Source organism: Heptranchias perlo, chromosome 13 (genome assembly GCF_035084215.1).
Source record: "Heptranchias perlo isolate sHepPer1 chromosome 13, sHepPer1.hap1, whole genome shotgun sequence".
Taxonomy (NCBI): Eukaryota; Metazoa; Chordata; class Chondrichthyes; order Hexanchiformes; family Hexanchidae; genus Heptranchias; species Heptranchias perlo.
Window position 1 is genome coordinate 52,405,724 of NC_090337.1, and position 16,385 is coordinate 52,422,108.

General features: G+C 37.5%; 1 protein-coding gene across 1 annotated transcript in view; it reads left to right on the forward strand.

Moving 5' to 3' along the window:
- Positions 1-16,385, forward strand: part of LOC137331596 (cohesin subunit SA-1) — a 163,183-nt gene that overhangs the window by 131,007 nt on the left and 15,791 nt on the right. Inside the window, exons 9-21 of the mRNA XM_067995499.1 lie at positions 1,228-1,301; positions 1,658-1,781; positions 4,995-5,093; positions 6,620-6,699; positions 7,766-7,873; positions 9,544-9,658; positions 10,528-10,645; positions 11,324-11,427; positions 12,221-12,313; positions 12,448-12,537; positions 14,428-14,631; positions 15,062-15,132; positions 16,131-16,218. Coding sequence (XP_067851600.1) covers positions 1,228-1,301; positions 1,658-1,781; positions 4,995-5,093; positions 6,620-6,699; positions 7,766-7,873; positions 9,544-9,658; positions 10,528-10,645; positions 11,324-11,427; positions 12,221-12,313; positions 12,448-12,537; positions 14,428-14,631; positions 15,062-15,132; positions 16,131-16,218 — 1,368 coding nt within the window. The remainder of the gene's footprint in view (positions 1-1,227; positions 1,302-1,657; positions 1,782-4,994; positions 5,094-6,619; positions 6,700-7,765; positions 7,874-9,543; positions 9,659-10,527; positions 10,646-11,323; positions 11,428-12,220; positions 12,314-12,447; positions 12,538-14,427; positions 14,632-15,061; positions 15,133-16,130; positions 16,219-16,385) is intronic.

A 16,385-nucleotide genomic window follows, 5' to 3' on the forward strand; every position in this document is an offset into this window, starting at 1 on the left:
CTGAACAACTTGTTAAACTTTTCAGAGGGACTGGGTGACACATTTGATAGGACCCAGGCTTTTGACCGCTGGGACTTGGATTCAAATTCAGCCTACATGAAAGATTTGTCTGTTGGTTGTAACTGCCCTGTGTGAAATGAGCTTGGGTAGCCTCAATCCACTTCCTAGTTGGACCTACAGCACAAAACGGCCCCTAATTCAGTACGAATGGGCACACACTCAAGGGCTGCAGGATGCTGGTGTGGAAAATGGATAAATACCACAACCATGTTGTAGGGGTGCTCTTCTGAGATTGGGGATGAGGCATGTTGTTGGAGCACAGTAGAGAGAGCTTTACTTTGCATTTAGCTGTACTGTATCTGAGCTGGGAGCGCTTGATGCTGACACTGGGTGGCTGAAATGGAAAGTGTTCCATCCTCTACACTAATATCCCTCACCTCGATGAGCACAGAAAAAGAAAGCTTTTTAAGATTTAATAAGGTCAATATAAACAGTATCTTCCTCTTCCCCTGCAGTGAATAAACAATTTTGTAATGTAACTGTTGATTTCTGGTAATTAACTGCAGATAATTCAATAAAGTTGCCATGATTACAGCATAATTGATTCTTCAGTGAAGGAACACATCACCACGTATCAAATGCATAGAGCATTTTGGCCATTATTCTGCCATTACACTTGTCACCCGCTAAAAAAGCAAAACTGAAGTAAAAATACCTCTTGCCAACTCAACATGTATTGCTATTGGACTGATTTCAAAAGCTGTTACCTTGTGTCTAGTTCAAATGACTATCATAAACCCTGAATTTCCTGTGTGGTAAATTATTGCATCTGACCCATTCAGCAGTTGCTCTGGGACACTGATGATTCTCTTGATAATAGTTGGAAATACATAACTAGATTTACATGGCTTATTGGCTTGTCCTTAATATACTATAAAAGTAACTCCTCATACATCATGGATTCAGGTAGTTTTCCTCAAGCTGGAGGAGAAAACTGTATGCTTGGCAAAACATTTGTATTCATCAAACTCTTTTTTTCACCTTTCACACTTTTTACATATTACAATTCACAGTTCATTCCAAATATTTCTTTACCTTCTGACTTCATTTTTATAGTTCCAATTTGTTGAGCTATGTTTTAAACTGTGATTACTTTCTTATTTCTGTTCAAATACATATTGTTTAGTTCATTTGCTTGACTGAATCTTTTATTATGTCTACTTTTAGCTTCAAGAGAATCAGGATGAGATAGAAAACATGATGAACTCTGTATTTAAGGGTATATTTGTACACAGATATCGGTAAGTGATAATGTCTGCAAAACTGGGTTGAGAAATAATTGGGTTTGTTGCAGTAATAAGTCATTGTATTGTCATTGTTTTAACTGAATGTGTACAAGTCAAGATTGATTTACAACCAATCTTTGTAAATAAGGAACTTGAAACAAATTTATTGTTTAATCCTTGAGATTGAGTACAGTTCTAAGAATAATTAACTTCTTGCTTGGCATTGTCTTTTTTACAGTTACTCTTCATGTATGAGATGTTTACATATGAAACCAGTTTAAAAATATTCTGTAGAACAAGTGTGTAAATTTTAAAGAAAAACTTAGAATAGAAAGTTTGAGAGTTTAAGATTGGATTATACTGTTTCCTAGTGATGCGATTTCGGAGATCCGAGCCATCTGTATTGAAGAAATTGGTGTGTGGATGAAGAGTTACAGTGATGCCTTCCTCAATGACAGTTATTTAAAGTATGTGGGATGGACACTACATGACCGGGTGAGAATCGTCATTCTGACCTGTATTTTGGGAAGCTCTGTAGTGCTGTGCTGTAAGTGCCCTTTAGGTGGCCGCACGTTGAACTATACTCTGGGGAAATACTGCTTCAACACTGGCAGCTGAGTTTACCCAGCATTCGTGCTAGCAATTAGTGGCATTTTTGTATTCTTCGCTAAACGCTAGAGGTGGCTAAAGGGACTGCATCCCTGTGATGACCCATTACCACTACAGGTGCAGAACGCTCAAATTTTTTATATCTTGGATTTAGTGCAATAGGCTGTTTAACTTGGGTAGGAGAAATGATTACTTGTTCATTAGATTATACATTTTACCATTTGAAGAGTTTGCAACTGAAATGTATTCACTTAACCAGGCTGAATACATTTGGCATAGATGGAAAATAGATTTTCAGTTTCCATTCGCAATGAATGTTGACTTAAAGGAGACTTTATTATGGAATTGTAAATGATTAGAAATGCTTTTTTTTAAACTTAAGGTGATTCAGCAATGAGATCATTACCCTCTGTGTTGTCAGGTTGAAGGAAGAAAACTACATTTTGAACTTATTCATTTGATTTTAAGAGAAAATTTGGCTCCTGAGACTTGTTATGAAAGTCAATTTTTTAATTTAACAGTTTTGCAATTGAAGATTAAAGTTGTGTTGTCTGTTGTAATTTCCTTCTCAAGTTAACAGTATTTTCCTAGCTACGATTTTAGCAGTATTATTTCCTCTTCAGTTTGTTCGAGAGCAAGGAGCGTATTTTTTTTAATTACTGGTTTAACTGTTGCACATTGTCACAGTGTCACTTTGATAAAACTTATCTGCTTACAACTCTACTAAACCTGTTCAACAATCACTGCATTTTACAGATTTTTAAAAATGTAAATACCGTTTAATGTTTTGCGTTAACTCTCTACTCTTGATACTTTGAAAATCCCTGGTCTGAACTAGCTCCATATACATTTGAACTTTTGCTTATAGTAGCTTTCTGGAACAAAATAAAACGTTATTTTATTCCAAAAAATAAGCTGATTTAAAAACTCCATATGTTCCATGCATTTCTCCAATTTTCTTCTAAAAATACAAGAAATCTTTCTTGTACATATTCAGTCAAAGAACATCATTTTTTGCATGATGTGAAAACCTTCCAGTACTTGAGTTAATACTATCTACAGAGCTAGTGGATGCATTGGTTGTAATCTTCCAGAACTCACTAGATTCTGGAAAGGTCCCAGCGGATTGGAAAACCGCAAACGTAACACCCCTATTCAAGAAGGGAGTGAGACAGAAAGCAGGTAACTATAGACCAGTTAGCCTAACATCTGTCATTGGGAAAATGCTAGAATCCATTATTAAGGAAGTAGTAGCAGGACATTTGGAGACTCATAATACAATCAAGGAGAGTCAAATGGTTTTATGAAGGGGAAATCGTGTCTGACAAATGTATTAGAGTTCTTTGAGGAAGTAACGGGCAGGGTGGATAAAGGGGAACCAATGGATGCAGTATATTTGGATTTCCAAAAGGCATTCAATAAGATACCACATAAAAGATTACTGCACAAGATAAGAGCTCATGGTGTTGGGGGTAATATACTGGCATGGATAGAGGATTGGCTAACTAACAGAAAACAAAGAGTCGGGATAAAAGGGTCATTTTCAAAATGGCAATCTGTAACTAGTGGGGTGCCGCAGGGCTCAGTGCTGGGGCCTCAACTATTTTCAAAATATATCAATGACTTGGATGAAGGAACAGAGTGTCTTGTGGCCAAATTTGCTGATGATACAAAGATAGGGGGAAAATCAAATTGCGATGAGGACACAAAGTGTCTGCAAAGGGATATTGACAGGTTAAGCGAATGGGCAAAAATTTGGCAGATGGAATATAATGTGGGAAAATGTGAAGTCATCCACTTTGGGAGGAACAATAAAAAAGCAAAATATTATTTGAATGGAGAAATACTACAAAATGCTGCGGTACAGAGGGATCTCGGTGTCCTCGTACATGAAACACAACCATGAAACACAAAAAGTCAACATACAGGTGCAGCAGGTAATCCGGAAGGCAAACGGAATATTGGCCTTTATTTCTAGGGGGATGCAGTATAAAAGCAGGAAAGTCATGCGACCATACCTGGAGTACTGCGTAGAGTTCTGGTGCCCTTATTTAAGGAAGGACATACTTGCATTGGAGGCAGTTCAGAGAAGGTTCACTAGGTTGATTCTGGGTAAGGAAGGTTTGTCTTATGAGGAAAGATTGAACAGGTAGGGTCTATACTCATTGGAGTTTAGAAGAATGAGAGGAGATTTTATTGAAACATACAAGATTCTGAGGGGACTGGATAGGGTAGATGCTGAGAGGATGTTACCCTTCATGAAAGAATCTAAAACTAGGGGGTATAGTCTCAGAATAAGGGGTCGCCCGTTTAAGATGGAAATGAGGAGGAATTTCTTCTCCCGGAGAGTCGTGAATCTTTGGAATTCTTTACCCCAAAAAGCTGTGGAGGCTGAATCATTGAATATATTCAAGGCTGAGTTAGACAAATTTTTGATCAGCAAGGCAGTCAAAGGATATGGGGAAAGGGCAGGAAAGTGGAGTTGAGGTAAAAATCAGATCAGCCATGATCTCATTAAATGACGGAGCAGTTTCGAGGGGCCGAATGGCCTATTCCTGCTCCTATCTCTTCTGGTCTTATTATGGTCTATCATTATTGAAGTATAAATACTAAATAAAATTAGTCTGCTTTTCAACAATTTTACAAAAGCAAAGGTTTTCCTGTTATATTTAACTTGAGTTTCTTTCTTAAAAGCCTCATTAAAATTCATTAAAATTGCAAATGACTGATTAATGAAATGTTTCCCATCAGTGAGTTACACTACTTCTTTTGGATATAAAGGATCCCTAACTCTCGAGCTCTGCAGGTGAATTCTGATTTGGTTTGTGCACAAGTGGGGGAACACTTGGGATTCCCAGTCACTGATGAGTGATTTTGTCTCATGATTGTTCATCTTAAATAGAAATGGCAGCAAATCTATAGTATTGCTGCTACTGTTAAGTCATCAGTATCCTTTTGCACTTTCCTACCTACAGTTTCCAATTCAGGCATGTAATATTTTTGGGGATGAGGAAAAGAACGGACATAGTTTGCATTAATTGTTTTCCTTCATTGTTTTTGTACGGTTAATTAAATACGCTTTATCTCATTTGCATTTAGCAAGGCGAGGTGAGGCTGAAATGTCTCAAAGCTCTGCAATCACTCTACACTAATAAGGAGCTCTTTCCTAAACTGGAGCTCTTCACTAATAGGTTCAAGGTAAGAAAGTCCTTGTTCAAGTGAATTGAAAACTTATTGGGTATATAAAGTATATTTGAGCATTCATTTTCTGGAATTTTTTTGTACACTGGGTACAGTCTTAACATTTAATGGGCTTAATGAAAGTATGATGCCCCTTTCAATATCTCTGTAGTAGAACATTGTAAATCCAGAATACATGGACAAGTACGTATTTAGTTCAAATCTAAGGTCACTCATTGAACAGTTACTGCATTTCTTCTGCATCATTGCAAAGCAGTTTTGAATGTGAATTGATACAGGAAAGGCAGTATAACTTGAGAGTGAGGTCAATTATGTGATTCCTGACCATGCTAAAGCCAAGATAGAAAATGCCAGTGTCAATTATCTCCTTTCATTAAAAACGTACCCAGCCAGTGAGTGGGCAGCAGAGCAGCAGTATAACTTATTTTGCCACCCCATGCCACTCTATTCAGTTACATGTTTGAGACGAGTGCCTGTAGTATATTTACAAAATAATTTAGGTTTGATAGGTATTTTTAAAAAAACAGCATAATGTCATTTAGAAAGCCAACATCTGTAAGCTGCTAACCTCCTTTTATATTGATTAGCTTTTCGTCTCTGTCTAGAAAATGGTAACCATTACTTATGAGATGCACCGCTCAGCATATATTGGTGCAATAATGTATTAGAATATTTATACTTTTAGTAGTAATCATGTTTGATGAGTGAATATGTAGAGTTTAGCTTTAAACATAGATACTGCATGTGCCTTTTAAGGAGAAAATTACTTTGATATTGAACTCTCTGCCCTGCATTATCTTAAAACTTATCTGATGTTTCCTGTGCAGAAGCTGTTTGGTATTGGATAATAGAGTGCTGTACAAGACTCTTTATGTGTGCTTTGCTTTCTTTGCATGGGACATAAATTGGGATTAGATTTCTGATCATTTCAGATTTATGATCTGTTGTTCTAAGTTTTTATAAAACACCAACTGGGCAGCATTAATCTATAGTTGGGATTATATTTCTGTTCTCTCGTAATTTCAATCAAATAAGATGGTTCAGTAGTTTTAACTGTGAAGTGTTTGACTTCCAACCCAGAGGGTCACAAGTTTGAATCCTAGCCTTGACTGGCATTCAAACGAAACTATTATTGGATAACTTTCACTAGTCCTTGGTTTGACCATGAAAAGAGGAGTGGTGTGTATCTCCAGTTAGTGGCCAATCATAGCGTGGCCTTAACTGCTGCTGTGGCAAAGTCTGTGGCCCAAACTGTGCTGCTTTTCTGGCTGAAGAAAAAAAATCTGGTGGGAGGCAAGAGTTGAACATAATATCTAAAAGATCAGAGCTTCCTACAGCTGAAGTTTAGGTATTGTTTGCAAAAGAATCTAAAGTAATTGTTGGGATTTGCTAGTTCTTCTTACATTTTTGGAAATTGGTGTAGGCGTTGCCTTTAATGTTTTTTTATCACAAATCATCTGTTACACAAAATTCCTGTTAAGTGATGTAAATCATTGAGCTTATTCTTTGAATTCTTTCTATAGGATCGTATTGTGTCTATGACATTAGACAAAGAGTATGATGTTGCTGTGGAAGCTATCCGATTGGTCATTTTGATATTACAGTGAGTAAAGCTTTTATTCTTCCATTTTGCGTTAAGACCTATTTTCTTAACTCTCCTATTGTGAGAACTAGATATCCAGTTCCTGAGTAGTTGTGCTCTTAAAAGGAATGCTATTTTTATTTTTTTTCTAAAAATCTATACTAACATAATTACCAGAAGTTGACATGCTGCACTACATTCTTTACAGCATTTTTTTTGTCTGTGAACGTTGTAACATTTTGACTATGTTGCAGTTATTGGCTTAGTACAAAGAGGAGAAGAGTCAATTCTCTCTTAACTCTCAATTCGCTTTATTCACGTCGTTAGATCATATTCATATATAGCTTATTCGTCTGGTTAGATATAGACATGCAGTTTGCACCAGGTTATACAGTTTTATATCCAAACTAGGATCTAAATGCACACCCACTAGGTTTCTCTGACACTCCCTGACTGGTCACAGAATATAAAGGATAATACCCGAAAAGGAGAGCTGACGCTGGCCAGGCGTTCCGTTCTCTCTCTCAGTGTCGTCTCTATGTCCCTGACGTAGGTTCTTCCACTCCTGCAATGGTTGGTCTCCGGAGTCTTCGCTCTGGCTCCACGCCCCAGATTCTTCATTCTTATTCCGAATCTTATCTCTTCAAGCTGTGCTGCCTCTCTCTCCCTTTGGTTTAGGCTTGCTCGCCTAGTCTGTGTCTTCTCCTCATTGGCTCTGTCCCAAGGACTTAGGTAGCATTACCTCATTACTCCTTTTCTAAATAAGGATTTGTGTCTTATCGCATCTCCTTTGTCTTTCACAAAACTTAGCTAATTCAAACCGGTTCCAGCCAGCTCAGGCCAGCGACTGAACTCAGATTACTTCAGTTCAAAAGTTGCTTTTGCCTGTGTGTCAGCAGTTCGGAATAAACTCAGTAGTTTCTGCAGTCCCTGGCCAACAACTATATCTTCTTTACCTGAGAAGAAAAGATGATTGTGACAATTCATATTGTTTTGATCCTCATGGAGACCTATGGATTAATCCAATAATATTGTTGCAATTTTGCAATATATAAGTTTAGTCTCATTGGCTTCATGATTGCTTTAGGGGAAGTGAGGAGGCATTGTCCAATGAAGATTGTGAGAATGTGTACCACCTGGTATATTCTGCACATCGTCCTGTCGCTGTGGCAGCTGGGGAATTCCTAAACAAAAAGTAAGTAACATATTTGCATATTCCGTATCTTTCTTTATTAATTTTCAATAAGGTATGAGATTCTGTTCAAATAACTGCACATTATCAACGAACCATGCGTAATCAAATATCTCATTCAAATTTATTGGCAAGGAAAAATTTAACCTAAGCATACACCTACATTTCAACTTTATTGGACCAAGAGCCAGGTTGGAAACTGTGTCAAATAGCGCATTGAATAGTTAATTTGAATAATGTGGCAGAGTTGCAAGTTTGAATAACTGCTTTAAACCGTTTTGCTGAAATAAGGTTTTCTTGATAATGGTTTGTTCTGTATGTTGTAAAAGTTTATTTCCTTTGTAATTTTCACTGTCATTAAAAATAGCTTCTTACAGTTCAACCTTGATATCAGCCTTGGCTCAGTGGTAGCACTCTCTGTAAGTCAGAAGGCCGTGGGTTCAAATTCCACTGCAGAGATTTGAGCACATAATATAGGCTGACACTTAACTACAGTACTGAGGGAGTGCTGCACTGTAGGAAGTGCTGCCTTTCGCATGAGATGTTTAAACGACGCACCATCTTCCCTCTCAGATGGACGTAAAAGACCCCATAGCACTGTTCGAAGTAGAGCGGAGTAGTTCTCCCAGTGACCTGGCCAATTATTTATTCCTCAACCAACATAACTAAAAAACAGTGTCATCATTATCTCATTGCTTTTCGCGGGACCTTGCTGTGCTCAAACAGTGACTGCATTTCAATAATACTTGATTGGCTGTAAAGCGCTTTGGAACATCTTGAGGTCATGAAAGGCATTCTATAAATCCAAGATCATTCGTCGCAATTAGTCTATTTGCTGGGAATTCAGTCATTTGCAATGTGAAATCAGTACAGCAGGTGTCAGCACTGAATGAAAGAAACATTGGGCAATGTCCACCGGGTGGCAACATTGAGTGAAAACATTTGAACAGAAAATAATGTGGGGGGGGGTGGTGGAGGGGAACTTTGGTTTTCAGTCTTTTAGGAATTACAACAGCATTTAGTACAATTCATTTTTAAAAAAGAATACTGAATTGAGTCAAAAATATGATGCTTAATAGTGACAGTGCACTGTCATTAGACTTTAACAGACCCTGTAGAATCTATTGAGCTGCAGGGATGCTGTTTCTGACATCTGCACCTTAAACTCAAGTGTCATCTGAGTTTATCTGTAAATTCATTGGTGCTAGCTCTGAGTTTAATTGATTGTGTTATGACTTGGTTACATACTACTGTGTCAACATAATGTCCTGCAACACAGTGCTTCAGACCAATAAAGGTGATAGTTGAGTTAGCCACATAGCTTTTCTGTGGTACATCATGTTCTTTTAACACAGTCCGTTTGACCTTTTCTGTACCAATTCGTCTCTCTTTGCATATTATTTGCCTACTATTACAGGGTGTGCTGTGAAAGATTTCAGGGACGCTTACGTGCTTTCTGTCAGCCTTCCTCCTCCCCCACTACATATAGAAAAGGGCTGTTGTTAAAGCCAGTTTTGTCTATGTAGAATGAGGACAAATATTATTTGGACTGTTAGAAATGATATGCCATATGACCTTTTAATTGCTTTTTTAAATGGACAGGGAATGTAATCTTCCTATTGTGAAGCACGTGGGAGACTAGATTATGACATCTCAAAATCTTTAATTTTTAGATTGTTCAGCAGACATGATCCACAAGCAGAAGAAGCCTACGCTAAGAGTAGAGGAAGGCATAGTGCAAATGGAAATCTTATTAAAATGCTGGTACTTTTCTTCCTAGAAAGTGAGGTAAGATTCTGAAATCATGGAATAAAATACTCAAGAGAAAAGTGACCTATTAATGGAAAGGAATAGAGCAGTTGTGAGAAAGTATCCAAAGAATAATATCACTGCAAAGCTGTGTTCATACTTTGCTTCTCCCATTAGTAGGTAACTTGGTGCCATGGACCCCTTTGTGGCTGGAGGGTGGGGATTTTGTGATCAGCCAGCAAAAGGAATAATGATGGCTGAGATGATCAGAGGAGCATGGTACCATGTGATAAATGCACAAGATGTGAACTTGATCAGTAATACTACAGTGATTAAATCCACAAATGTGTCATAACATCAGATCCACAAATTGTTTAAGTACCATGTTCTAGTGGACTATATTCAATGTAAATGCAGAAAAAATTGTAATAATTTTTTTAAAGAAGTTTACTTCAGCAAAGACTGTAGCATCTAATACAATCCGATGATGTCTGACATTAGTTTCACGGAGGAACGAAAATTTGTAGAGAAATGTGGTTTTACACCAATCATGGGGACAAACACTTCCAGTGTTTCTCAGTCTCCTTTGCCTGTCCTTTCTGCTCTCCCCCGAAATGAATAAACTCTTAGTTTTTTGATTGCTTATTTGTATGCATTTAACAATTATGGCAAATATTGATTATATTTTTATGTATGAAAGTATAATATTCATTGTAATGGACATTTCATTTTCACTGATATCTTGTGTCTATTTTTAAAAAATACGAAATTGTGGTCTCTTAATTTTGCTGCTTATCCCAGATGTAACACCCCTTATGTAAAAGTGAAATTTGTGAACTCACGTTTTCTAATCGAGCAGTTTAGTCCAATTGATAATGCCCTTTGTTTTCCAAATTGTAACCTTTCAGTTGCATGAGCATGCAGCCTATCTGGTGGATAGTCTGTGGGAAAGCTCTCAAGAACTTCTCAAGGATTGGGAGTGTATGGTAGAACTGCTACTAGAAGAGCCTATACAAGGAGAGGAAGGTAACTTTGGGAATTCTTAAAATATTAAGTCTTTAATTATGGAAAAAATATATTACCGTAAAGTATTAGAGTTTAATGGTGCAGTGGGCTTTATATCTTCTCTAAATACAATATAGAGTTGATTTTCAGTGTTCTAATTTGAGAATGCACTTTACAAGTTTTTACTTTCATGTGAGTAATCAAGCATTACACCAGTGGTTTTTGGAAGATTACAGTAAGCAGAACAATTTGAAGTCTTATTCGACTAACAGACGTCAGAAATACTTGGCAGCATCACCCACTCTGGTGAAGAAACATGGAACTCCTGATCCACAACTCTGAAAGTGATGTGCCACGGAAGATACATCAGTCCAAACAATTATTTACTTGCTGAGATTGAATTCGGAAAATTTCCTCAATGATTTGATCTCCATTCCTGGCCTGTTGTGCCACCTTAATTACATATGTCACATAGCACAAGTGCCACTCTGAAAGGTACATAATGGTCAAACCAATTGGAAGAAAACAGCCATTACCATATAATATGTTGAAAGGATAACATGCTATAAGGATAATATATTGAAGGGCAAAATAAAATAGCAATTTTTAATTGTTCCTGGTAATATGTTTTTAACTAGTGCCCATCCAGGTGATTAACAAGAACATTCTGTAATTTTAAAACTGTTTAACCTTTACTAGGTATGACTGACAGGCAGGAGAGTGCACTTATAGAGCTTATGGTCTGTACAATTCGGCAAGCTGCAGAGGCACACCCTCCAGTTGGAAGAGGAACAGGCAAAAGGGTATGTATTACTATCCTTTACCCCCTAAAGAGGAATCATCTTTTAAAAATCAAGTTGATGTAAAAAATAATGCCCGTTTCCTGTTTCCTATTTATTTAATGCAAAATAGCTCTAAAATTTTTTATATTATCGAAACTAAGTGAGGTTCCATTACTGGTGACGAGCAGTGGCCCTATTTAAAATAAGAAAACTGCATTTCTCAGTTGAAATTAATGAAAAGTAGAATCCTGCAGGTGTAAACATCTGCCATAAATCATTTTGATTCTTCTTCATTCTACAGCCTTCATACACCATAGGAGTAACTTAGCTTCATACATTCTGGGTGAACTATGTGAACATACACGTGAAAATATCATGATGATATTGTGGATAGACAATGGCACACGTCAGCTTCCACTCACAGAACCTGTACAGTAATGTTAGTTTGCTTTTCACAAGCTGCAAGTTCCTTGATTTTTGTGTTGGACTCCCCGCTACTAAAGTTTGGCATTAAGTCTTCAGCCTTTCTTTAGGAGTAGATTAGATTCAACAGATTATCTAAACAAAATTGTCTAGGTTTTTGTTTTTTTTAACGTATGAAAGTTGTTGCTGTATGGCTTGTAATTCAACCTAGACATTTAACTGTGCCACAGCTGCCTATGTGAACATAAATTCTTGCTAATGAATTCAATTTATGAACTTACAAAATTGACGGGCAGGAAAAGACCAGCTGGTCCATCAAGCCTGCCCCACACCATGATGGCTGGACCATCATGGCTAACATTTGAAATGTTGCAATCCAAACTTGTTACAGGTCTTGACTGCAAAGGAGAGAAAAACGCAGATAGATGACCGGACTAAATTGACAGAACAGTTCATAGTGGCACTTCCTATGATGTTGGGAAAGGTAACTGATTTGTGACATTTTTGTTCCTTGTTGTGAGTGTTCAGATGAGAATTAATATGCTTCAAGATGGTAATGGTTCATAATATGTGTGAGTGTAAATGGCATCGAATTCAGACATTTATTCTGTGTTTTAGTACTCGGCTGATTCTGAGAAAGTGGCAAACTTATTGCAAATCCCTCAGTTCTTTGACTTGGAACTCTACAGTACAGGAAGAATGGAAAAGGTAAGTGGTGACTAGAATTGTTTTGTAATACATTTTGTCTTCTATTTTACCTCAGAATCACATATGGAATAATAGCTGCCTGTGAGTGACTTACAAGGCAGCAATTCCATCTCTTGATTCAGATGAGATGTCATAAGCTGTGAGAGTGAAGCTGGAACATTTCATTTGTGTTTTCTCAATCCCAGGATAGACCTACTACTTTAAACTCCCCTCCATTTAGTACTTTATGTATTGTAAGCTGTTTGTGTTGAGTCAGCAGTAGCCCAAAATTACTGGAACAACCTGTTCTGCTTCAAAATGATTGCCCTGCACAAAACTTAACAAAAAGGTTTCCTTTGAAATTCGGCCAGATGTCAAATTTTTATTTGAGTGTAGGAAAATGTGTACAACATGAAGCGATTGTTTGCAGATAACTAAAAATGAAGCTCAGCACAGTAATTTCACTTTTGTCATGTCAAAGTAGTATGTGTAATGAAACTGAACATCATATTTTGGGGGTAATGTCTTGGAAGAGAAAAAATGGATAGGTCCCTCTGGTGCAAGTGAAGTTAGAGTCATAGAGTTATACAGCACGGATAGAGGCCCTTCGGCCCATCGTGTCCGCGCCGGCCATCAGCCCTGTCTACTCTAATCCCATATTCCAGCATTTGGTCCGTAGCCTTGTATTCTATGGCATTTCAAGTGCTCATCCAAATGCTTCTTGAATGTTGTGAGGGTTCCTGCCTCCACAACCCTTTCAGGCAGTGAGTTCCAGACTCCAACCACCCTCTGGGTGAAAAAGTTCTTTCTCAAATCCCCTCTAAACCTCCCGCCTTTTACCTTGAATCTATGTCCCCTTGTTATAGAACCCTCAACGAAGGGAAAAAGCTCCTTAGTATCCATCCTATCTGTGCCCCTCATAATTTTGTACACCTCAATCATGTCCCCCCTCAGCCTCCTCTGCTCCAAGGAAAACAAACCCAATCTTCCCAGTCTCTCTTCATAGCTGAAGCGCTCCAGCCCTGGTAACATCCTGGTGAATCTCCTCTGCACCCTCTCCAAAGCGATCACATCCTTCCTGTAGTGTGGCGACCAGAACTGCACACAGTACTCCAGCTGTGGCCTAACCAGTGTTTTATACAGCTCCATCATAACCTCCTTGCTCTTATATTCTATGCCTCGGCTAATAAAGGCAAGTATCCCATATGCCTTCTTTACCACCTTATCTACCTGTTCCGCCGCCTTCAGGGATCTGTGAACTTGCACACCAAGATCCCTCTGACCCTCTGTCTTGCCTAGGGTCCTCCCATTCATTGTGTATTCCCTTGCCTTGTTAGTCCCTCCAAAGTGCATCACCTCGCACTTTTCCGGGTTAAATTCCATTTGCCACTGTTCCGCCCATCTGACCAACCCATCTATAAGTTCCTGTCTCTCATTCATTGAATGTTATTTAGAATAGTTGAAGTAGTTTCTGGCCCAAAATATCTTATCACCCCAGCTGAAGAAAGTTGTGTGGTAAGTGCAAGGCTGATGAAGTTTAGGTTAAGTTCTTTAAAGTGATGTAGCAATGCTACACATTGGATCTCTAACTCGCTGCACTGAGTGGCAGGATGTGGTTTCACTTCTCAACCATGCCAGCAGAGGGAGATGCTGAGTAGAGGCCAGGCATTTCCCCTCAAAGAGTGAGTGAGGCAGATATGTTCGAGTATCCCAAGAAAAGAGAAGAGGGAAAAGTACTTCTAGAGAATTGCTACCAAAGCAGAAGAAAGATGATTACTTTGTGGATCCTGTATGGGAACTTGAATGACTAGATAGGCTGAAAGAAAACTTCATGTTCCTACCTTGTCATTAAGAAATAATCTGTTTTTAATGAAAAACAAGTATGCTTATTTGTCTTTTTTCCCCACCCAGCACCTAGATGCATTGTTAAAACAAATCAAGTTTGTTGTTGAAAAGCACATAGAGTCAGATGTCTTAGAATCATGCAGCAAAACATATAACGTCCTGTGCAGTGAAGAATACACAATCCAGAACCGCGTTAACATTGCGCGCAGTCAGATGATTGACGAACTGGTAGACCGATTCAGCCAGTCAGTTGAAGACTTATTACAGGAGGTTAGTGCAAACTATATCAATAAATACATCAATAACTAAATCATCAGCTCAGAGTGGTAGAAATGTAAAGACTTCCACCTGTATCCAATCCATTGTAAAGGTTGCTTTACATGCCTGCATTTTCACTAATAATGTGCAATGTTCTTGTTTGATATGACCACATGTTATGTAGATCAAAGAAGTACATTGACAGTATATTGTTTGTAACATAAACTGTTCTAATGAGTAATGATCACAAATTCTGAGAAGGTTTTCACTGCATTACATTTTTTTATAAAAAGCTTTGTATCAATATGAACTTGAAATATGACTTTAGTATCTGTTAAAATGCAGGATGATTTTATAAGGGGCTATACTGCAGTTCTTGTCTTTATTTGGCTATATTGTATAAGAAATTATTTTTAATACTACATCAAATTTATCTACATAGGGAGAAGAAGCAGATGATGATGACATTTATAATGTTCTCTCTACTTTGAAGAGGTTAACCGCCTTTCACAAGTATGTACAAATCGGTTTCTTCTACATATTAAGCATTTTGTTTGTTAGGATGACATGGTACCGCAGTGCATTGGAACTCCTTTGCACTATGCCATAGAGTGGTAGAATGTAGGTTTATCTCAACAGTTCTCCAAATGGTGAGCTGTCATCTTAACTGTGTTGCCAAGGAGAGGTATTGTGCAAAAGCTAGGTTCCCCACAAAAAGGGAAGAAAAATTGGAGGGGTAGACACCATGGGCTGCTTTCAGACCACCCAGTAACTGGCATTAGAGTGGCATTACTTGGACCCCTGAAAGGGAGACTTTAGCCCAGAATTTCAGCTGAAAAAAATGGGTGGTGTGGGAAGATTTGAGAAAAATAAGTCGCAATCTGGAGTATTCGGTAACAAAATTAACATTAAGGACATGGTCCTCTGAAATGAGCAAATATTTAGAGACTATTTTATACAGAAAGGGCATTCAGATAATGAAGTTACAGTTATAGAGATCTGAAATGAGTGGAATAAATAGGAAAAATTTACTTACTCATTTTAAGATTTGTTTGTACGTCGTTTCAAGTTAATTTTAAAAAAATCTTTAGTAGTATGTATGTCTTATGTGTTTACTTTAATTCCTGTAGCACATTTTTGAAAATGTAAAGCTGTATTTTGTGATGGAAATAGTTTGATGTGATTTTATTTCATGAAATTTTTCCCTTTTTGTCTAAGTTATTCACACCATTGATGCAATTGTTAGTTTATTAGAAGTGAAGTGGTACTTACATGTTTGAGGCTTCATGATGCTTTTTTAACTCCAATCATTGTATATTGAGTAACTAATGGTAAATCCCAATTATGATGTTTGTAAACTACAAAAGCCTAGATCAGATTTTTCCATTGTAAAACAGAGAGTATGTTTATTTTTAACCTTTTTGTTGCATGAAATATTACTAGAGAGACTGAACCTGAAAAAACTGTTCAATGAGAGAATTCTGTAGTAATTTAAAATTCTCTTTTTTTAGTGCTCATGATCTTACAAAATGGGAACTGTTTGGAAACTGTTACAGGCTTCTAAAAAATGGGATTGAACTTGGATCTATGCCAGAACAGGTAAGAATTTCTCCAGAACATTTTTAAAATCTTTACCCATGCACTTAATTTATCAAAACTATTGCTTTTCCCATGCACATTTATTTCAGATCGTTTAAAATAGTTGCATGTTTATCTGCTTATTGTTTATCATAAGCTTAAAAAGTGTTCAAAAGTAAATCAGGCGT